The sequence below is a fragment of the Coloeus monedula genome (assembly GCF_965178545.1).
Source record: "Coloeus monedula genome assembly, chromosome: Z".
NCBI lineage: Eukaryota > Metazoa > Chordata > Aves > Passeriformes > Corvidae > Coloeus > Coloeus monedula.
Window position 1 is genome coordinate 75,673,562 of NC_138822.1, and position 23,322 is coordinate 75,696,883.

Consider the following 23,322-nt stretch of genomic DNA (forward strand, 5'->3'; position numbering starts at 1 on the left):
TGCCCCCTCTCGTAGCACAGCCCCACTCTGGCTGCTCCCTGACAGTGCCTCAACTGCTCTTTGAATGAATCCAACTTACACCTTCCTAAATGCAGAAGGAGCAGTGCAGATTGGTGCTGTAGCTATTCCTTCAGGGACTACTGAGACCACTTTTCACTTGATCAGACCACACTCCCTTCAGCCTTGAGCATGAAGGACACTGGGAAACATCTGCAGGTTGAGACAGGCAGAGAGGGCAGCTGGTGCCACAACCCTGACCACGCTGATAAGATGCTTGAGGATCACCCACCAGGCATCCTTCTGAGATCAAAGCATGCAAGCAGAGGAGGCGGAGCAGAGTATGAGCCCACTACCAGAGCTCCCTGCTCTCCAATTAAATTTCAAAGAGATTCAGAACCCAGCTGCTGATCCAGCCCAGGGCAATGTGCATTGGCTATAGGAAGCTATATACATCCCTCCTATTCCACTAGAGACTTCATCAGGTGACCCGAGTCCAAGCGGCCCCCTTGCTGCTGGTCCTGATGAAAGAATTCTGGTTTGACCCTGGGTCCTGATCCAAGATGAAATTTGTCATTGACTCATAGGCCTTGCATTTCCTCTCCTATTGTCTGAAAGCCAATTTCAAAGTTGTTTTCACAGCCCTTCATGACGTCCCAGTGCAGCTGTGCTAAATTCCATTGTGAAAGCAAAGAAATAAAAAAGGAACTAGGATCAGAGCAAACATTAAAAGCCTTCAGAAGAGATTTTCCTCTCCAGAGTGTTGATGGAGAGCCCATCGTGGTGGACCCAGAGAGGCTGCCCCCTCTGTAGCTGTGCTGGAGAGAGTGCAGATAGATTAAATTGATTAAAGTCCTTAAATCTTGCTATACCACACCTGTCACCCTGTGTTCCACTTTATTTCAGTCTTTACACAGACAAACCTCTTTCTGAATTCAGGAAGGATCTTTCTGTCTGCATTGTGAATGAACACAGGACTAGGACTTGACTTTTCATTCCTACTGACCTATATTGAGACCTTTTCTGTGCTGCTCTAAATGCCTTTTCATGCCACTCATTCACACTTGGTTTCTGAGTCATTCCTAACTAATTTCGTGAGCTGGTGGGTAGCGTACATACCTTCACACTCAGCCCTTGCAGTTAACTGCACAACACTTTGTTTTAAGGTTTGTTTTATTTTTTGAACCCTCCTGCTCAGCTAATGAGGCCTCATGGCTGGAGAAGTGTGGCAGGCAGAGACACATCGCAGTTCAGCATTTCCTATATTTTCTGATGAGCTCTGGGAGGGAATTTGCCCTCTGAAGTCTCCTGCAAGTTGTAGTGTGATGGATGTGGACATGCCCTTGCACGCACTGGCAGACATGGCTTTCCACGGTGCAGCACCAGGTTCCTGCAAAGCTGGTTTGAGCGTTTTTCGGGAGTCTTGCTTCATACGAGGAAGGCCACCTTTCAGCAGCTGCCAGAGCTGATGTCAGACTCCACACAAAATGGAGTTTTCAAGTTTTTATCAGTTCGTCTCTTCTCCCTTCACAGATATCCTGTAGACTTTGCACTGGGAAGGGACAAAGTCCCACCAGTCAGGAATAGGGATATTCAGGGACAACACACCCACCTCTGGCTGTACTTTCCCACTTCCTGGCTCTCACTGTGATAAAGGAGGACAAAGCATCTGTGTACCTTTGATCTATGCCTACATAATAGAAATTCTCTCTTTAGTGAAAGGCTCAAACCTTCACACCAGCTAGGACATAAAGCCTGGCTGCAGCAGTAAGTCAATACGCACCACCTCGGTTTGCATTTCCCTTTCTTTGTCCTTACAGGCCTTTCTCAGCAACTGCCTCACCCTAAAGAAACATTTACCACCTCACCTAGCTTTGTTACAAGAACCTGTTCTATAGGTTTTATGGTTAATGCTGCCTTGAGTTACCAAGAAATCTGAACCTCACTCCTGTGACTTTCACTGCCTAAAATACTTTCAAAGCTTCAATATATTGGTGGGTTTCCTTTGGATTTTAGTGGTCCTTTCCCCCAGAACCATACCCTAGTGCTTAGCAGTGCAACCCCACCATGGTGAGAGAAATCTGAATGTGAGGAAGGTGCCCAAATTTAACCCTTGCCTGGATGAGCTAACTTTCAGAAGCATCATGGATATGTTATGGGAGGATGCCAGGAGACTATCTCCTTTTTTGTCATTTCCACACTCATCAGCAATCTACAGCATGGAATCTGAAGTAATTTATGAGCAAGGTTAGTTCTTTTCACATACCATAGTAACGTGGAGTTAATAAACTGAGCTTTTGTGAGGACTTCTCGGAAATAAGCAACCCAGGACATGATGTGCAGCCCTGTACAGTTAGGGCAATGCTTGCATCACCACCTGAGGTCTATTAGTACCTCACCATCCACTCACCACTTTAAGGCTTGACTCTCTTTGGGCAGTTTTCTGGATTTCCTAAGCCTCAGACTACACTGGTCTCCAGAAATCATGAGCCATAGCTGACTAAAATGAGGGGCATGATTACTGAAACTCACTGCCAAGTTTTAACACATTATACTGAGCTGGCTTTTTGCCTGCCTTCGCTTTATCACCTAATCATAGATTTATGGAAATTCTGAAGTGTTCTCAAAGTCATCTACTTAACTGTGGCCATTTGCAAATCCTTGGGCACAATCAAGCAATCAGCTGGGAAGCAGTGTCATGCGAAGTCAGTTTTCTGAATGGCTTTTCACAAAAACAGACCCGGAACCAGAAGAGCTGCTTGTTCCCTCTACCCTGACTTAATCGCCCCTCTCCCTCCTACTTTATTGTCCCACTACTGCACATTGCAATCATTCAGTAGAAGATGACAAAACCGTATGTAGTGGCAATACCCACCCCAGCATGCTACTGACAGATTGTGTGCAAATCAAGTGCACTTCCCCAGTCTCAAATCACCAGTCTTGATAAGACATTCGCGCTGCATAGTACTTCACATATATTAATGTCCATGCATTTCATATTCAGGACACATGCAGCAGCTCTGGACCCTGAGACTCTCTAACCTGTGTTGTATAGTTCATGGATGAAAATGACCATACTGCCATTAGTCAAACCTGTTAGCAAGTCAGACTGTCCCCGTCACAAAATATTAGTGTGTTCTAAACTGCTGAGTTTTTTCAGATCTTGCCAAGAAAATACTTGTCATGTTCCTAAACCAAAACATGATTCAAAGGAGCTCCCAAGTAACTGAATGATTAATTTCGCCACTGGAATTCAGATATTCAGAGGACAAAAATTCACAAAATTCACTTCAGTATTAATTGGCAGCTGCAAACACTTTGAAAGAATGCAGCTTCAGGACAGCCTCGCAGCGGGGATAATCCTGCAGGCAGGCAGGACACATCTAGTGGCTGAGCTAACCTTCCTCTGCACACAGCATCAAAAACTGGCCACAAGGTTCAGAAATCAAGTTGCCTAAGGGGCTCCCTGGCAAATTAGCCCGGCTGACCTGGGACACAGCCAGCCCGTGTCAAGGTGCTCTTTGGAATCACAGATTTCAAGGCACAATGTGAACTTAAGTAGGCAGTTAAGAATCTGGCAGAAAAGCTGGCAGAAAGCCACACGGGCCAGATTCAAAACCTTCCTGACAGAGATGATTTCACTGCAAAAGCTGAGGAATGGACACATTTCCTTTCATATTTTACTTTAAATAGAGACAAATTTCCACGGAAAACTCCCCCCCAGGTTCCATTATTGAAAGGCCTTGGAGCCTGATCCTGCAAATGCTTTGACTCAACAAATTATTTTCTGGAAGTGAGCGAAGTCACTGTGTCATGCTTTTCCAGAATCAGATCTCCTAAAACTGCCCATTTTTCAGGCTGACTCAGCAGCAATCCACCTCTGATAGTTCATCTGGCATGCGTTTGCCTGGTTTGCAGAGCCATAGCTGGCATGCAGTTCTGTTCACCCCTTTGAAACAACACTTGAGACATGAAGCAGATGCAGCTACATCTGTGACTACATCTGCATGAAACAACATACGCTGGTTACTTACAGCATATTCAAACTGCAGATTGAAATCACGGTTGTTTGCTTGAAGTTGTCTCTCTTCCTCTGCAAAGAAGAGGAAACACATCAGTCATGCTTGAGGGTAAAGCAGAGTCAACACAGATGTGAATGAAGCATCAAAAAGGGCAAGCAGAGCTGCTAGAAGGGAGTGACACAGTGAACTGGAGCCCTGTGTCAGCAGCCCCGTGTCAGGAACCTGAAGTGGCTGGTGACAGTGATGGAGCAGCACTGTGGACTGGTACCACGGCACTCTTAACACCATATAAGCAGTCTCCTCTACCCACAACTCATTACAATGCCAGTGCTGGGTCTATGGGTTATTCACCTTCTGGGTAGGAGTTCCCACTTAACTAGTGGTGCTCGCTCTTCCTGTCCTGCTCCATCTCTTCCCCCTGAAGTCTCTGAAGCTGTTGCCATCAGCCTACAGTTGGTGCCTTTCTTCCACTACAGGTGCATTTCTGAGCATCATCCCACCAATGGGACACCATCACCACAGCTATCATGAAATCAAACGTTACTGGAAGGATATCAAAAGGTCATCCAATCTGCCCTTTACTTCAAGGCAGGGTCTTGCCTCTCTACCAGCAAAATGACATAGAAAGCTCCAGCAATGCCTATTCTTCAACTGCCTTCCCTGCATTATCTAACATAAAACTCATTACTTCAATTTCAAGAAGTTTTGTCTTCTCCTGGAAGGGTCAAAGGTGGTCTTCTGCTTCCCCTAAGTTCCTTGTGCTACTTGTCAAGGACACAGAGTACAGACAGTTGAGGGAGGGGATTGTTCCTCTCTGCTCTGCACTGGTGCAGCCTCACCTTGAGTCCTGTGTGCAGTTTTGGGCACCATAGCATACGAAAGGTATAAAAGCTATTTGAAAGAGACCAGAGGAGGGTCATGTGGATGGTAAAAGGACTGGAGGGGAAGCCATATGGGGAACAGCTGAGGTCACTTGGTCTGTTCAGCCTGGAGAGGAGACTGTGGGGACACCTCATCACTGTCTACAACTTCCTCAGGAGGGGAGGAGAAGGGGGAGGCACTGATCTCCTCTCTGTGGTGACCAGTGACAGGACCCAAGGGAATGGCCCGAAGTTGTGTCAGGGGAGGTTTAAGTTGGATATCAGGAAAACATTTTTCAGCCAGAGGACTGTTGGGCACTGCAACAGCTCCCTGGGGAAGTAGTCACCGCACCAAGCCTGCCAGAGTTCAAGGAGTGTTTGGACCTCGTGTTCTCAGGCACGAGATGTGGCTCTTGGGGCAGCTCTGTGCAGGGATTCTATGACTCTGTGATTCCAAGTTCACTACATACTGAAGGCTGTTTTGTCTCCCCAAGGGTAAGCAGCTCCCATTTCTTCAGCCACTTCTTATGCATTAATCCATCAGTACCAGCACCACTCTTGCTGCTCTCCAGTGGCCTTCCCAGCTACTTCACCCCACTCCGGATGAATGCCCAAAATGGGCCATGGTTTGCAGCTGAGGCCTTACCAAAGCTGAGCAGAGCACAAGGGACATGCAACTTTCCTTGCAGACAATGCACCCAGGAGTAATTTAAATATCCTTATGCACCACCAGCACACAGAGGATGGCTTCCCAGAATATGATCCATTTTGGCAGATCCTTTCTGGCAGAGCCAGATGCCTCATCAGGCAATGCAAATCTTTCATTTGTCCTTGCTGAACTGCATCCAAATTCTTTCAGACTATTTCTCCAACTAGTCAATTCTATAATCCTATCTTTCAGTGCGCTTGTAGCTCCTGCCAGTGTGATGCCATTCACAGATGTACTAAGTGTGTTCTTTATTCTGTCAGCCAAGATGTAGAAGTAAATATTGAATACCAGACTCAGGATGGGATATACCCCTGATGGATCTTTCAAGTTTCTTAATCAGTCATCAATATCTATTGTTAATGACTTTTTTTTTCCTGAAAAATCTGGCACTCACTGTATTGTGATTTTATCTCAGGCATGTATCTCCCATTTACTTGTAAAAATGCCACAAGTGACAGTCAAAATACATTGCAGCTATCTGAGGCTTTTTCAATAGCCCTCCAGCTACCACTAAAACAGAATTAATTTTGGTTTGATGCAGTTTTTCAGGACTGCTGACTGTTAATCATCTCTTCCCCACACACACACTCCCAGTTACTTTGAAGTGGTTTGCTGTATTGTTTTAACGTTTACTCAAGTGAACCCAATACATCTATAATTGCTCAGCTTTTCTTTTTCCTCTGTTTCAAGACAGATGCTGTGCTTGCTCTCTTCCCAGTCTTCTGAACTTTGTCTGCCTGTGAGCCAGACTTTCAAAGGTACCACTGCTCCAGGGCATGCTTTACCTTACCAAGTAAACCACTCTCTCTCTATTCCAGCCCAAAACCTACCCCTTTCTCCTCTGCTTCTGGCAAGTATTATGTTAGATGTCTAGAGAAAAAAAAACCAACAAAACAACAAAGAACCCCGTAAGAAAACTCCTCTGATTTCTTAGCTTTATTTGCTAGGCCTTTTCCACTGAGCCTCCCCAAAGACCACAGCTCTTAGAGAACAACTTTTATTGCCCTTTATGTCCTTGATAGCCTTTCCTCACTTTGAGCCTTTGCCGCACAGTTTGTGCTGGATAAAACAGTTCTGCACCTTCTACAGGCATCCTTCCTTTGTCTGAAGCAAATGGGGAGCTTCTCATTTCACCACCTCACTCACCTTTCTGAGCATTTCTCTGAAAGGTGATAACATATACATGTGCCCTTAATATCAATTAATAATATACGTCCCCTTAATATCAATTATTTAAGGAAATTACAGCCCTGCCTAATTCTCCCTCCACCCCAGGATTCTTTCCCATGAGACCTCAGTTATTAGTTCTTCATATTTACTGAAGGTTTCCTTCTTGAAGTTAATGTTAAACAATTTGATACTGTCACTTTTTCCTAAGTATCATCCCATCATTTCGTAACTATTCCTGTTTACACTCCCTCCAGCTTCCAGAGGACCAGCCAGCTCCTCCCATTCCCTTCCTTTTTGGAGGGAATCACTTCTGAAACAACTTCCTCTCCTCTCCAAAAAGTTATCCACCTCTGCACCAAAACTCTGTGCCAGCTGAGTAGGTCCTGTTCCTCCACACTTCTCTCCAACTCTGCCTCTGCATAGCTAGAATTCTTCATTTACCACCATGTCCTGCCTCTCAGAAAACTGTATTTTCTTTTTTTTTTTCCCCCACAAAAGACTGCCCTTCTTGGTTTGCCATGCCTGTGTTCTTTACCTTGTAGCATTACTCAGAGATCTGCAATTTGTTCATCTCTTTCTTCAAGCTGCATCTCAGACCACGCAGTCATAAAAGGAAAACCTCTGTCAACCTTACAGAATTAAGTTTTATTCTTTTCTATTAATATTCCAGCCTCATGAGTTACCACAGGACATGTCTGTTACACCTATTATATGATGATGTGTTAAGACATCATTTCTTCTAGTTCTTCCTGTTTGTCCACTTTTGCATTAGCAAGCATCTAAGCTGTTCAGTGCACCGAACTGCTAGTCTTCCTCCTTTTCCTCCAGTGACCCTGTAAATATACAGCATCCCTAATTTTTAAGCCCTTTTTCAAACCAACATTTTTTAGTATCTGTCTGTAGGCTGTTTTCATCAAGCCCTCTAATCACTAACGTGAAGCTATGTGAGCAGGCAAATGTGCTCTTCTTCTTCAGGCACGTCTAACAGTATCAGTCATTTTGAAATCAGCTGCCATCTGCCCCAAATGGATGATTCAGATGAACCACAGCGGCTTCATTCAGTACCCTCAAAGTGCTTAATCCTTCACCGCTTTCCTCAGACAAATTTTTCTTATCTTCACAACAGGGAGAACAATGTACTAAGAGATCAGAGTCACTTATCTGGTGTCCCAGAGGAAAACAGAAGCAGAGCTCAAGAGGTCCAGACTTGCTGGGCTTCAACTATTGTGTTGTGTGCTCCTTCAGGAATTTTCCTCAGAGCAACCGGGAATCTCAAAGCTGATGAAAGATAAACCTATTTGTTAAAAACAGAAGTTCCCAACACTTGCCTGTTTCCTGCCATACAGTAAGCGCTACCCTTATCCCCTCCTCAGGGGCTCCAAGTCTAGTCCTGGAAGAAATGTCACAGAAAAGATAAATGGTGTTAATGTAAATAGGAATAGGTGACAAAGCTTGAAAGCCTCTCGGGCTACACGGCAGAGCCTCGGTGTCACACAGCAGCTTCTGAAGTCCTCAGTGGCCTTCTGTTTTGTATGCAGAAACGGAAATCCAAGTGCTGCAGGCAGCAGCTGAACATGCCCTGAGTTCCTTTGCTCTTCCCAGGGCACACTGGGGGAGCAAGAAGCCATCCCCTTTCTCAGGTTGCCTCCAGGGTCTTTGCAGCCAGGGAAGAGGCACTTGACACATGGATTTGAACTCAAGAGTCTCAAATGCTCTTAGAAAGAAGCTGACACACCTATGTGCCCCAGTGAGGAAAGAAGCCTCTCAGAACAGTGAGAGATGCAGCCTCCAAATGGCTTTCATGTGAGAAACATTAATGGCAGCAAACGGCTCTGGGATGGCAGAGAAATGAGGCAGTGGGACATGAAACAGAACAGAAATTAAAATCAGGGCACTGCACTCCCATATGGCACCTAAGCACAGGTTTTCTGTGATAACTCCTTTCTGAAGGCCCCAGCTAACTGAATCTGGTTCAAAACTGAACGGAGCCTTTCTCTGCCATAGCCATCCATCCCTCTCAGAGGCAGCATCCCTAAAGGCCAAAACATGAGACTAATTTCTAGTGGCGAGAATTCAGTTTTTTCCTGCTGGGTAACAGCCAATACCTTTGGCTAAATCAAGAAAAACCACAATAAATTTCACAGGGAGCCTCATCCAACAGCATCAACAAGGAGAACTTCCTGTCCTCTGGCTACACCAAAGGAGAACCACTCTGACCACATGCATAGGCCAACACTGCCTCAGTGGTTTTTACCAGCTGAAGACAGTAAGGTCCTACTGCTGTGCCTCCTAATCCAGCAGTTCTCAACCATCACAGATCATGCGACTCCCGTTTGTTTCTGGAACAGTCTGTGCAGAAATGAAGACTCCTGGATGATCACAATAAACAAAAATTTAAGAAAAGTCAAGCATTACACCAGCTTTGCCTGGAAACCATAACTCAGGGGTTTCTGGCTGTAGATCCAAGCATGCGTGTCTTATCATGCCCTGTTGATTCTGAAAGCAATGAGAAAAAAGGGAGGGGAAGGCTGTACGGATATCAGATGAGAAGTTTTTCATTTCTTGAAACTTTTTAATAATCTCTAAGCAAGTCAAATGTTCTGCTTCTGCAAATTGCATTCACTGGAAAGAAGGAATGGTATTTGTGTTCCAAGTTATCATTTCACTGCCACTGAAAACTATTTTAAATTATTCATCAGTGGAAACTCGGCGTACATAAATATGGCTTAGTGCCCAGTTCTTGGTCTAACCACTGAGACCAAGTCAGTGGGAAAGTGCCTGTTTTCTCAGGCAGACAGTTTTAGAAGCTAAACCTCAGAGTAACATCTGTATTTAATAAAATAAAACCCATGCCAAAAAATCAGCTATAAATGTAACTGGCCAGTCCACCAACCTCTTACTTTAAGACTGCTGCATGGAAAAGTCCTACAAAAGGTTAGATTCAAGATCTGATCAGACAGCCAGGAAATTTGTTTCTGGTTTATGCTAAGGAGCATGTGCCAAGAGAAGTGCTTTCAATGGGGTATTGGAAAACTTTTGTAGATATTGGGTCTTGTGGCTCCAATAAACGGCAGGTTAAGATCTGCCTGGTTTTGCCAAGTCCTACACAAACTAGGCACTGATACCTCCTGCAAGAAATGAACACAGCCCAATTAGGGGAGTGCCTGCGTAACTAACCCTGACAACAAAACAGAGACAGCATAAACTCTGTAAAAATAATAATCTCTCCTCCACCCTTTAAACAAGTGACCTCAAGAGCAAAAACTCTGCCCTGGACCAGCTACAAAGAGTGGCATCCAGGAGCTGGACTCATCTCCCCAGCTTCCCTTACAGACTAGCTCTTAGCAAAGCTATTATCCTTACCAAGTTGCAAAAGCTGTAACAGATTGTTCTGGTTCCAAGGGAACTGACCCTACTGGGACTGTAATTCAGGGCTCCCCTGCAACAGGCTATAAGCAGTCTCAGAAGACCCCCTCCAGTCACACAACTCATGATGTGTCTCCTGCTACATCCTCCTTGTCCCATCTCCCTCCTACTTTTGTTGTCCTTACTTTTGGGCACCTCATCATCACTGTGTGGCCCAGCTTTCAGTATCACCTCTCAACTATGGCCACCTCACACTCAGCATCCAGGAGATCAGTCATCTCTGAACAGGCAGAGAAATCCTGGCCCTATTTTTCTGGTCTTTGCGAGACTGTTCCTCCAGGTGCACAAGAGACTGGAAACTGCCATGGTAAGTCAGTACCTCTATCCTCCCCTCAAAAAACCTGAGAATTACAGTCTCCATTGAAAGGCAACTCCATGGGAGAGGGCAAGTCGTCATATACTGTGTTAGGCAACCAAAATCCTCTTCTCCTAGGAGGTTATTATACAACCTAATAGCCAAAATCTCCTTGCACCTTAAAGCAATAATTGCCCCTTTTTGCAATCATTAGGGGTGAAAGAACCATGCAACAAGTGTCTTGATTTGCAGGTGCTGTATGTGGGTAGAGTCCCAGTCGTTGAGGTAAAGAGAATGGGATTATTTTACAGCACTGATACCACAGGTTTTCACATTCATAACACAGCAGCACCTTGCTGGGATCAGAGCTGCAACAAGTGAACTCCTTCCAAAACCAAAGCCAGGGACCTTTACGCGAGAAGTTCATTATCTCATATGCATCAGAGGACGTATGGATGAAGCAAAGAGCCATATGACAGGTCTGAGGGTCATACTGGTTAAATATCTGTATTTCACAGCCAGTCTGGGACACAGACATTTGTCAGACCCCCATCACCTGAGTGTCACCCTCATGCTGTAACCTGACCGGTGCTGCGCACCTGCTGCTCTGCAGCACGAAACCAAAGCCCATCCCTGCCCTGAACTGCAGCCAGAGCCTGGCAGGGTTCAGCAAGCATGGCTGGGGCAGCAGGAGCAGTGAGAAACCAGTGGGATGGAAACGGGGAGAGGGAGGTCAGAGCCAAGCCCGTCTGGGAGCAGGAACATGCCCAGCTGCCTGGCAAACAAATGTGGTTTTTTTATTGACTCAAAGGAGGGGCTCTCCAGGGCTCCATGCTACAAACCCACACATTTTTAATGTGCAGATGCCCCCTTTTCTAGGGAGACTCTCTGGCTGCTCTGGCTGGTGAGGATTTATGCTGGCAATTTTCATCTCTGAAATGGAGTAGGTTGTGCTGAGTGTGAGGCATTTAATAAAGAAAAAGCATGCATCATGACCTTACAGCGACACCATCATCAATGGGTTTTAGCCCTATTTCCTCCTTCCTGTCCTTCAATTATTAATAAATATATTTATTGTGTCTTTTTGCCTCAAAAAACCAAGAAACCGCCTTCCTCCTGAAGAAATAAAAAAATGCAAGAAATACACTTTTGTGGTCATGGACTGCATCTTTGGTGATTGTACTGAGCTTAGCCACCTGCTAAGCATCAAACAAACACCACATATAGGGGAATTTCTCACACAGGTAAAACACTTCATATATCCCTGGTATAGAAAGCCAAATTATTTTGCTACTGGAATCACTAACAGAGGACCCACTTATGTGATATACTGACCTCCTCCATTTTCATACAGCAGATGAAAGGTCTGAAATAAAAAACCCTGAGGGTGAACTGGAAATACTTCCACCTCAGGTTTAGTAAATTTTTAATATCAACATAAAGTTCAGTGGTAGAGCCTGCCCTTAAGCAGCGTTTTTTATTATCACCATAAGAAGAGAGAAAAGAAGAATAGAGAGCTCCAAAAGGATGCCTCAGATTTGCCCAGCATGTACAACACTTGTGGTCGAACAGCTCTCTTGGGACACAGGTGGAAGAAGTGTTGGATAACCTTAAACCTGAAAATATTCCCATTTAGGTTTTTCTAGGAAGAGACACGAGCTGACTCATCTCTCCCTTTTCCCATCTCCTGCAATAACACCAGTTCTGGTTTTCCTTCCTTTTCTACTCCTGGCAATGTCTCACCCACATGCCCCGGCTCTGGGCAGAGGTGGGGACTCCCACTCACCATGTCTCAAAAATGCCTGGCAACAAATTAATTCTCAAGAAGCATCTACATCTTTTCGTATTTGTTTCAGTCTGCTTCAGAATGAAACATACATTTTTAAAATATATTAGCAGTACAAATTGTCTCTTCTTCATTTTGAAAAAATTTGATTTCTCCCCCCTCCCCCCCCCCCTTGCCCACCCATTTGGTTTAGAATTTTGTATCACTCCATGTCCTGGTTTTATTTCTGATAGTAGTTCACAATATTTTGACTAATATTAACATGCCAAAAAAAGCAGCTGAAATAGTATTTTGTTTTTATTTTGAAAACTAGTCTGACAGTCACTGGCTGTCACATATAATTTCCTTTACTAGAAAACAGTATCTCCTAGACATGCTGGTAAATGCCGCAGCTTGACACAATTGCACATGTTGTTAATAACAGCAAGGCACAGCGATAGGAAGTGATGCAAAAAAATCATAAAAATAAATACAGCTCCAAAACGAACTTTGAGAAGTTTTTCAATTCACAGTTATTTCCCTCATGGGAAATTATGTAAAAATAAATACATTTTTCATATTCAGTGCCTATTGTGGTGAGACATTTCCTATTAGATCAGAGTGGGGATCCCAGAAGGCAGCTGAGCTCAGTGTCCCGTAGTGCCAGTTGTGGGCTGCCTTCCCCCTGAGCTGCCAAGTCCTTCCCAGAGCCCAACTGCTCCAAGCCCAGTTGCCTTGGTGAGCAGCAAGAAGGAAAACTCAGTGGAGCTTTCCAAAAGCACTACCTCAATTTATAACCTTCCTCTTCCTCTCACAGTGCCCTGAGGCTGGGCTTATGGAGATGAAACTGCTGCAATGACTGTCCTTCCATCCATGTAGTTGAATTCACTCTGCTCTCTATTCCCATTTTTTTCATGGACAGTATCTGCTTATCCCTGTCCTCGAGGTATGAAGCTCCAATGCTGAACTAAACTGCCATGGGATGAAGCCAGTGAGTAGAGATATTCCACAATTATCAGCCATCTCCAACCTTCCATACACTCCATGAACTAGGAGTGCCCCCCTTCCTCTCTGTTTCTTTTAGCTCAGCATAAAAGATCTCAGGCACCTCTTCCACAGAAACACCACTGCTGCTTATCTAAGAGGTGTACTTCCCTGCTTCAGCTGGAAGAGCTTCCAGGAGCTAGGCATTTTTGTCTGTCTGACATGACCTGCGTTTTAGTTACATTCCTGATTACTTCTATAAAGAACTTGAAACTATAAAAAGCCAACTCTTATCTCCAAGAAACTTAAGACCACGTAACCTGTCCTCTTAAACTACACCTATCAAATTTCGCCTCCACTTCAGCTCAAGTGGAAACCATGTCTTGCTGGGTAGAAACACTGGATCTCGTGGGAGCAATCCTGATCCCAGATCCAGCGGCTGATGCCTGAGGTAAACCATTCCCTCCCACGGAGGTCATACCATGAGCACGGCTCTTCATCAAGGTTAAACATCATCCAGCTTTGTTTTTGGAACAGAAATTTCATCTTTTCATAAGCAGTACTGTCCCTCCAAGATGAGCACACAGGATGTTCCCTGTGGGAGGGCCTTGCCTGCTCTCAGGCAGTACAGTCCTTTGGACTTCTGCAAACATAAAACTTATAAACTCTTGGATTAAAACAGCACTTCAAAACTGTCATTTATGCCTAGTGAAATGTTTGCAAGGAGCACTCATAGCTTTGGGGCTGCAAAGCAAAATAACTAAAAACAATAGGGGAGGAGAAAACACTCTTAGCTTCCTGTTATGGAAGCTCCTCATTCCCTGATTGCCCCAGCTTCCTTTATCCTCTGAACTATTTCCAGTTTGCTTTCATTGGTTTTGAACTTATGATCAGATGCGAAAATAAATTATTTTTCCCAAAAAAATATAGGGTTTATATCTAGCAAGATCTGAGTTTCTCAAATACTTGTCTGAAGAGGGTGGGGCTGAATTCTTCTCTGCTAAAACCCAGGCCCGGGCCCAGGAAAAACACAACACTTTCCTAATATAGCAACAGAATCTTTTTGATAACCTGAACAGCTACTGCTTAACAAGTGGGGATGCCCTGAGTGGATGGTGGCTCACAGACAAACCTGTACTCCCTCATCAGCAAAGCCAAGATGGGGTAAAAAACATCTCAGGCTGGCAGAGACCCTGCCCTGGGAGCACTCGCAACCTCCTCTCCTGGGACTGCCAGAGAAGCAAACGGATGCCCCTGTCTTAAAAGCAGGGCTCACAGTCTGCCCTGGTCCAGGAAGGGGAAATAGCAGCACAATTGCAAAAATAAACCCCTGGGAAAAAGCTGTTCAGTCCTCTGAGCTCAGAGAGGTTGGAAAATAATTTAATGTCAAAATACAAGTAGGGCAGTAATTCCACATTCATCAAACACAGGGAGGAACACCCTGAAAGGAAAGGCTAGAGACTTTCCCTCTTCACTGTATCTGCAGACCTGGATCCCTGACCAGAGGCTCCACACTGGGTCTTCCAGGGTGCACACATATGTGCTCTCAGGGTGCATGTCTCTGATTTACTCTTCTTCCTGTTTTTGATTGAAGGAAATATCGGGGCCATTGCCATCATAAAGTAGAATCATGCAATTGTTAGGCTGGAAAAGACCTCCAAGATCAGCGAATCCAACTGTTTACCCAGCCAACTCCACCACTAAACTGTATCCCTAAATGCCACATCTGCACATCCACTAAATACCTCCAGAGATGGTGACTCTACCACTGCCATGGGCAGCCTGTTCCAGTGCTTGACAACCCCTTCCGTGAAGAAATTTTTCCTAACACCCAATCTAAACTTCCCCTAGTATATCTTAAGGCCATTTCTTCTTGTCCTGTTGCTTGTTACCTAGTAGAAGAGACTGACCTATACCTAACTACAGCTTCAAGTAGTTTAAGAGGGCAATAAAGTCTCCTCTGAGACTCTTTTTTTCCAGGTTAAATGCCCCCCAGCTCCCTCAGCAGCTCTTTACAAGACTTGTGCTCTAGACCCTTCACCAGCTTCTTTTCACTTCCCTGGACAGCTCCATCTTTCTTGTGAGGGGCTCAAAACTGAACACAGAATTTTGAGTTGCACCAGTACGTTTCATCATCCAAAGACTGCATTGGACCTTTGCACTGCACTTTGCTCATCCACCCCACACCTGCAAAGGATTCTTGTATAAAAAAACCCACCAAAATTCAATTTCCCCAGGGCAGTCATGTGTCACAACAGCGCACCAACTCTGTAGCTGGTTCTGTTGCAGATGTGCCCCTGTTCACTGGCACCCAGTCCACAGCACTCCCCCAAGGTAGTATGAAATTCAGGAAAAGGAAAGAAAGTGTATCTTCCCCCACCTGCTCTGCAGGGCCAGACATGCTCCCAAAGAGGAGCTCAAGGACTTGCATGTGTGCTGTATTTACATTCCTTTGCTCCCATAATAATGGCATTACCACACCACACTCACCTTTCAATTTCTTCTTTCCAAATTTTAATCCAAATAGAGACATCCCAGAACTTTATTTTAGTCCAACTCCATGGAACTTCTGCAAAAGAAAAGAGAAGGCAATTCACAACAAATACAGCATCACATACATATAATTATATGCCAAAAAAATGAGGGAAACAAACTTCTAAACACTGTGGCCAATAGCCACAGTTTATCATCTAGAATGCTTTAAAATACAAAACAATCTTAGGTTTTCAGGTTGCACTGCATCAGTGGGCTACCCTACCTTGGACATGCTGATCAATTCATCTCCTGCCATGGCACAAAGAAGGGGCCAGTGGAGGAGAGACTGGAAAGGACATTCCCGCTACATTGGTGCTATATGAAAATGACAAATACACACGCAGGGCTTGTACTTAAGGCACAGAGGAACTGCGTGTCTACCCAGAGCAAGACCAGCTTCCTTGAAGAGGAGGAAGCAGCGGGAAGCACTGGTTTCCTGTAAATCTGCCTCGGCTCAACATGTGCTGGCTCACACTGCTGTCCATTGCTGGTCATCCTGCATGTTTGGGGCAGACTAAAATGACATTTCTCCCCCATTGGCTGCCAACTACTTGGCCCAGAAACCTAAAGCCAGGCAGCAGAAATGCATTTAAGGCCCCGAATACATCCTGATAGGCAGAGGAATTGAGCATTAAAAAAAAAAGTAAAATCACATCCAAACTGGCTGGTAGTGAAACTTTCTGTGTCCCAATCATCAGACAAGTTTATTTAAAGGATTTGAAGGTGATGTTGGTGCTGACAACCTAGAGGATCTGTGAACATGAGAAAAGCTGGCACTGCTCTGTGACCCGGAGCCTGAATCAACAGGAACACTCTGCCAGTTGTTTAAGTGGTCAGTGAGCCAAGCTGAGACACTTAAGGGAGTCACAATCTATCTGTAACAAGTTTTCTAGGTGACAGAATGTAGTTTCTGCACTTTATCCCATGCTATCTGCATAAAGCAAGGGTGCATAAGGAGACAGGAATAACAAATATATCATACTTTGGAAACACACATGTGCAAACATAGCCTGTGCCACTGCCCAAATGCAAGCCTGATACAACACCACCGGTGCAAGTTTAGGCTTCATGTCTTTTCAGAAAATAAAGGTAAACTTTAAGGAAAACTCTACCATCCTTGCATAGGTCAAATTTCTGCACAGATCTCTGCCCCAGATGCTAAAGCAAAGCTCTATTTAGCAGCTACAGCTCAGTGAGTCTGAATTCAGTGAGGGGTTTGGGAGCCTCTTTGTGCCCACTCTGCTTGGAAGAAGTCCCTTTTCTTTCATTCATCAATTGTTTCTGCTCATCATGACAAATGCTTTGGCAACACCTCTCCCCAGAATTTCTCTGCCCACGAAGCCAAACCACTTAAAGTTAAAATATGCATCAATATATCACAACCTAAAGCTTTCTCGATCCTGCTGACCAAACTAACTTTCCATCCCTGAGCTTAGTCAATCACTTTCAATGTATTTCTTCCATGTTTTAGAGTTACTATTATGTCTTACGAAATCCTACTAACTAGGACAGAGAGCTCCCCGTAAGATGGTGGGGAGAGTGAGACAGTACCCACACACACAGAAGTAAATACCTCAGATTTCCAAAAGCACCGAGAGCCACAGATCTGATAATCACTAATCTGGTAATCCTGGCAGCACAGGGATGCAAAAGGTTGACTGGTTGTAATCAGAATATTGATGATTACATGAGCCATATGAACTCTGGATGCTGCTTTATTTGCAAAACATTTTAAAAAACAATAGTCATTGTTCATTGTCAGCACGAAGATGCAAAAGGTTAACTGGTTATAATCATCATATTGATGATTACATGATCCATATGAACCCTGGATCTTCTTGTATTTTCCAAACATTTTAGAAAAACAATCCCCAGCTACCAAACTTCTCCCAGCTGTGCACTCAATTGACAAGGCATATAATTTCAGCAGAGCGTGAAATAAAGATGCTTATGTTTTTGGGGGAGCAGAGAAGAGAAGGTGGTTATAAGCCTTCTTTCAGCAGCAATAACATGAAACAAACAATAGACCTTCACATCTTCTGAACAAAAACCTGCAACTCCCTTCAGCTCTGACATATAGCTTTTGTTAATTACTGTGATTCTTTGAACCCTCGTTTCTGGTGGGAGTGCAGTGTGACAAGAAGACTGAAACAATACACTGTTTTGATATGGAAGGCATGTAGTTCCCACAGTGCATTAAATCAGGATTGCATTGATTGAATGTCTTCACTCAGCAGTAAATTTAAGTTACCATCATGGCCAGCACAAATACCCTTACAGGCTTTCAATTCCCACAAAACTTTGCCTTTTAAGGCAGACATGGGAGATAACTTTGCCACATTCATTTGTACCAATTACGTCTCCAGTACATCATTTCCACCACACAGACTCGGCATACCTGCTCACTTAGTTAAATCCCAGGAGTTACGTATGAATCCTTCCCAAGCTGACCTGATCCTTTAGGCAAAACTCAGTTCCTGACTTGCCCAAACCACAGTGTAATTTGAGAATGTGTCAGTATTCAATGGGCACACAGACGATGGCATTAAGAGCTGGGCACACCCCTATTGCATTGAGGTGTACCCTTTATTTTCATAATATTGCAAATTTCTTCCTTTACTGTCTTGTTATTGACTCACACATCTAATCCCCATACTTCTTTACTGAGGAAAGCCACTCTCATGCTGGCTGTAGCTTCTGTGAGAGGCTGCCTGCTCACACCCCCTCTGTGACAGTACACTGTCACACTTCAGGTGTCTGTTTTCAGTCTGAGAGTTCATTGACCACCAGCTGCCAGTGTGAAAACAAACACAAGCAAGTAATGGTGAAGTTGTCCCCTTTGGTGGAGCAACAGGTACTGCTCCTGATTGTCTCAATGACCACAGCTTGTGCAGACAGATGTGCCCTCTTGGATGACCTTGGCTCTTCCTGTCTTTCAGTCCCAGGTCTTTTTTCTTGGCTTACTTTAGACTCCCAATTCTACCTGCAGAGTCCAACATCTTTGCACCTGTATTTATCAACAACCTCCCTCAGGGTATTTTTTTTCCCCACAGATTCACATGTAATCAAAATTCATGCCTCTGTTCCATTTTCTTTGCTTTTCTATTTTTTAAGTCTGAGATTCAGTTTCCCTTCCAAACTTGCAGTGATGGGTCATCAGCCTCCTATCACTCACATCCATTTTTAATTACAGTTTTAATTTCTCTTTGTGCTTTCTGGGAAAAAAAAAATTACCAGGGAAAAAAAATTATCTCATATTTCATTGGTTGTGTGGCATTAAATATTGTCAAATTTTGGTAGGACAATTTCATAGCCTCCTTTTCCTGAATTAATTAAAAAACCAATAAACACACCAAAAAAACCATTCTATAGTCAAAAAAAAAAAGGCAATTTCCTGTTTTTCTTAATTCTCCCTGGCACCAGCTATGGTCAGGCAAAGTGAAGTGCTGCTTCAGTCTCCTCTAGTTGCTTTCCACAGTCTGTGTCAGCCCTTCTGGATTCTTTGTTGCTGTTCCGTTTTCCACTTGATTATTTTTGGATTTTCTTTATTTCTTTTTACCCCACGTATTCTGCACTGTTCAATAATCAACTGAGGCTCAGAGTATTTGAAACTCATGCAGGTCCAACCCTTCAGCTTAACAGGACACATGTTGTTTCCCTGTATTTTCAGGGCCTACAGCAGAAATTATTTAAAGTTCAAATTCCCCATTCTTCATTTATGGGGAATTGGGGGTATAAGCGACAAATAAATTATCCCCTCTCAACATATAACACCTTTGTACCTACAGGGTTCTAGGAACTGTGTCTGCATTGCTTACACATCTGCAAAGATAATCCACGTGCTTTATGGCAACTGACAGTTTGATCACGGGCTCTGAGTATTTCAACATCCACAACGAGAAGCTGCTTTGACAGCTCTTGAATAAGGAGGGGATGTTTTCTCATAAACCAAGTTCAGACTTATTTAAAGAAGCCAGACGGGTCAAGGCAATCCCAAGTACAGGCTGGGCAGAGAATGGATTGAAAGCAGACCCCAGGAGAAGGCCTTGAGGGAGCTAGTGGATGAGAACCTCAACATGAGCTTGCCATGTGCACTCACAGCCCAGAGAGCCAAACGTGTCCTGGGCTGCATCCAGAGCCCCGTGGGCAGCAGGGGAGGGAGGGGATTCTGCCCCTCTGCTCCGCTCTGCTGAGACCCACCTGGAGCACTGCATCCAGCTCTGGGGTCCCAGCACAGGAGGGACAGGGACCTGCTGGAGCCACTCCAGAGGGGAGGCTACCAAGATGAGCAGAGGGATGGATCATCTCTCCTATGAGGAAAGGATGAGAGAGCTGGGATTGTTCAGCCTGGAGAAGGGAGGGTTTTGGGGAGATCTCAGAGCAAATGTCAGTAGTTAAAGAGGCCACAAGAGAACTTGAGAGGTACTTTTGGCAAGACATGTAATGACAGGACAAGGGGGAATGGCTTCAAACTGGAAGAGAGTAGGCTGAGATTAGGTATTAGGAAGACATTCTTAACTGTGAGGGTGGTGAGGCACTGGCACAGGTTGCCCACAGAAGCTGTGGCTGTCCCATCCCTGGAAGTGCTCAAGGCCAGGCTAGATGGGGCTCTAAGCAACCTGGTCTGGTGGAAGATGTCCCTGCCCATGGCAGAGGAGCTGAAGAGGATGATCTTTAAGGTCCCTTCCCACCCAAACCATTCCACAATTCAACTATTTGGCTTGAGAACACAACTGCAAAGCTCCTCCTGCATAAGGGGCAAGTTGCAGTGAACTACAACATGAGGAATTTGCAAAGGTTCACTGAGGGCTGTACTGCAAACTGGGGGTGGAGGGAGGCACTTACCACCATCACAGTCTCGAGAGGCAAAATGAGAAAAGACATGGCACAACCTGGATGAATGCAGAGCAGATGCCATGGATGGAAAACACGTCTTGTTTCTTGGCCCTATTTCTCTGGACAAAGCTATATGATACACCAGATTCAATGATAAATACGGATTAGAATATACTTGGTGCCTCTGCTCCTATCACTTCATTCCCAGACTCTGTGAAATGATCCATGTTAAATACAATCATTTTTGGAAGGGTTATTTTAATCCAGATCATGGGGTGTAGTTCAGTACGGACTGAAAGTCCTGCCCAAGTAGTGGTCATATCAGATCTGAGTGGGCAGTGAATTGTGCTATAGTACAAGAAGCAAGCACCCAGAAATGAGGCGAATTAGTCAGCAGAACAAGATTTCTCCAGCCAGTTTTGCCATCAAATATCCTGTGGTATGTATACACACAAAAAAGTTGAAACAATTCCGTGCAGATACAAATTCAGAAAGCATACCACGCCTCCACTCACCTTTTCACGTCAGGTCAGTTTTTGCACATAAGTTTGAGTTTTTTTAAATTTGTGTTTAGATGATGTAGTGACCACAAACACCCACAGGTCTTAGAATTCTATTATTTTCAGGCTCAAGTACTAAATATCCAACCAATAACTCAACATACAAGAAAACAGATCCTAAGCACTGAGCATCATGACAGAAAAGGTTGAAAACTTCTTGCTTTCACTACTCATTGCTCTTGGTGGAGTAATGATGTTAAATGCCAGATACAAGTCCCTAAATTTTAAACATGGATCACTTTACACTGGATTTGGAGGCACAACTGAGAAGATACTATGGATTTAAAATACATCAGGTCCTCAACCTCCCTGTTTTATCCACGCCTTTGCTGCCACATGTCATGTGCTGGAACTGGACAGTCACATTCACTCGCAGGTATTGCAAAAGAAGGACATCACAGTGCTGTGTTTGCCAAGGCTCTGGTAAGAGCAGCATAAAGACCTGGCACACCTGGCACAAACTGACCTTGCCATGTGCCACACAAAGGCATGTTTACTTTGAACTACAGCTGTACTAGCTATTTCAGTCAAATTTGTCAAATTTCGGTTCCAAACAGAACACATTTGCTTTTCTCTATCAAAAGCAGACACAAAAATTTCAGCCATTAGAAGGAACTAGCACTAATCATCATTTAGCACTGAAATACATTACTATTTGCATTTCTCCACCCCTCCTTACAGCCTCCGGTGTTTGAATACCTCAAGAGCAAAACAGGGAATAGCATGTGTTGTACCACTACCCGCTTTGCAAACACAGAAAGTGAGATGCAGGGTGGACAACCAAAATGTGTGTCTTGAATCCCAGAACTACTCTTTTGCAGGACTAAAGTCAGGTTTGGCAGAACTAAAACCCGGAGTAAGTTTAAGGCACTGTAAGTGGTCGCTCTTTGCATCAGGGTTTAGAAAACGAGTGTAGTCTCTGGTTTACACCTACTGACTCACTGCAAACAGTTTGAAAGTATCCCTGAAACTTCCCTGCTTTTTTCATACCTGAAGAGGTATCCTGGATGAGGTGAGCCAGCCCTACAGATATTTTCTGGTGCTGTTCCAATCTATACATACAGAAGCCCGTGAAACTCCGCGTTTCCACCCCTACACTCAAATGTGCCAATGCAATTAGCTGTAATTGCTGGGAAACAGGCTCAGTCTGTTATCTGCCACGTCTTAAAGTAATGATCCAACATCCTCCATCTGTCTTCATTAAAACACTCTTTAAACTGACACCAGGATGGCAGTTCAAAAACTGCATTCAGCTCCTTTGGGTAAGTTAGCTGCAACGACGCTCAGGTTACGGATCAACAGCTGTGGCCGAGCGGGCTCCCAAAGAGGAACGCGGTCTGATCCCTCTGAAACAAACAATAGCAGCTTCCCCGGGCGGCTGCTGCTGCTCCGGCCGCTGCTGCTTGGAATCATGCACAGCTCAGCTCACTCCACCCAGACGTCTCTCAGCTCGCCCGTAGGAAAAGATCAACCCCGAGCGCTTTGATTAAGGTTCGCAAAACTCTTGGGTCTGGGAAAAAAAAAAACAAAACCACATGTTTTCGCCCCCCCCCCCCCCCCCCCCCCCAAAAAAAGTGGCAGGGAAAAGGAGAGCGGAAGGAAAGCATTAAATCTTACCCTTGAAGCCTTGTGAAAGTCACAGCAACAAAGTTGCTGCCCTCCATAGCACTCCGGTATACTCCTCTCTTCTCATTAACACGCAGCTTTATCCCCTCCCAAGACCGACAGCTTCACTCGCAGTCGCAGCGCCGGGTCATTCACCTAAGGGCGCAAACCTTATCTGCGCTGTGAGATGGGCATCGTGTGTCCTCTCCGACACCCTTAAAGTCCGCCGCTGACTCGCTCTGACATACAATGTCCCGGCAACTACACTTACTCCAAGTTCCTTACTTCTTACTTCAGTCACTGGGCTTGGCTCCTTGCCAATTTTTTTTTTTTTTCCCTCCTCCTTTCCTTTTTTTATATTCTGTTTCCTGTAGGGAGAGTGTAGTAGCTCCCTTTAAAAATAAAATGCTTCAGTGCTACAAACTGTGAAAGAGTAAAGCAGAAAAGCAGAGCACCTAGGCTTGGGGAAACCCAGTTAACTCCAGAGGCAACAGCTGCTCGCTTTACCTACCTCCTGCCGACGCGGAAGCTTTCAAAAAGAAAGCAAGCGGGTAAAAG

The 23,322-nt window shown here is 44.6% G+C and overlaps 1 protein-coding gene across 1 annotated transcript in view; it reads right to left on the reverse strand.

Moving 5' to 3' along the window:
* Window positions 1-22,872, reverse strand: part of LOC309585181 (phospholipid-transporting ATPase FetA-like) — a gene marked incomplete at its 3' end in the record, with an annotated part of 62,294 nt that extends 39,422 nt beyond the window's left edge. Inside the window, exons 1-3 of the mRNA XM_082301713.1 lie at window positions 22,777-22,872; window positions 15,719-15,797; window positions 4,032-4,090 (exon numbers count right to left, since the gene is read on the reverse strand). Of these exons, the coding sequence (XP_082157839.1) occupies window positions 4,032-4,090; window positions 15,719-15,761 (102 nt within the window). The 5' untranslated portion in view covers window positions 15,762-15,797; window positions 22,777-22,872. The remainder of the gene's footprint in view (window positions 1-4,031; window positions 4,091-15,718; window positions 15,798-22,776) is intronic.
* Window positions 22,873-23,322: the final 450 nt, after the last annotated feature.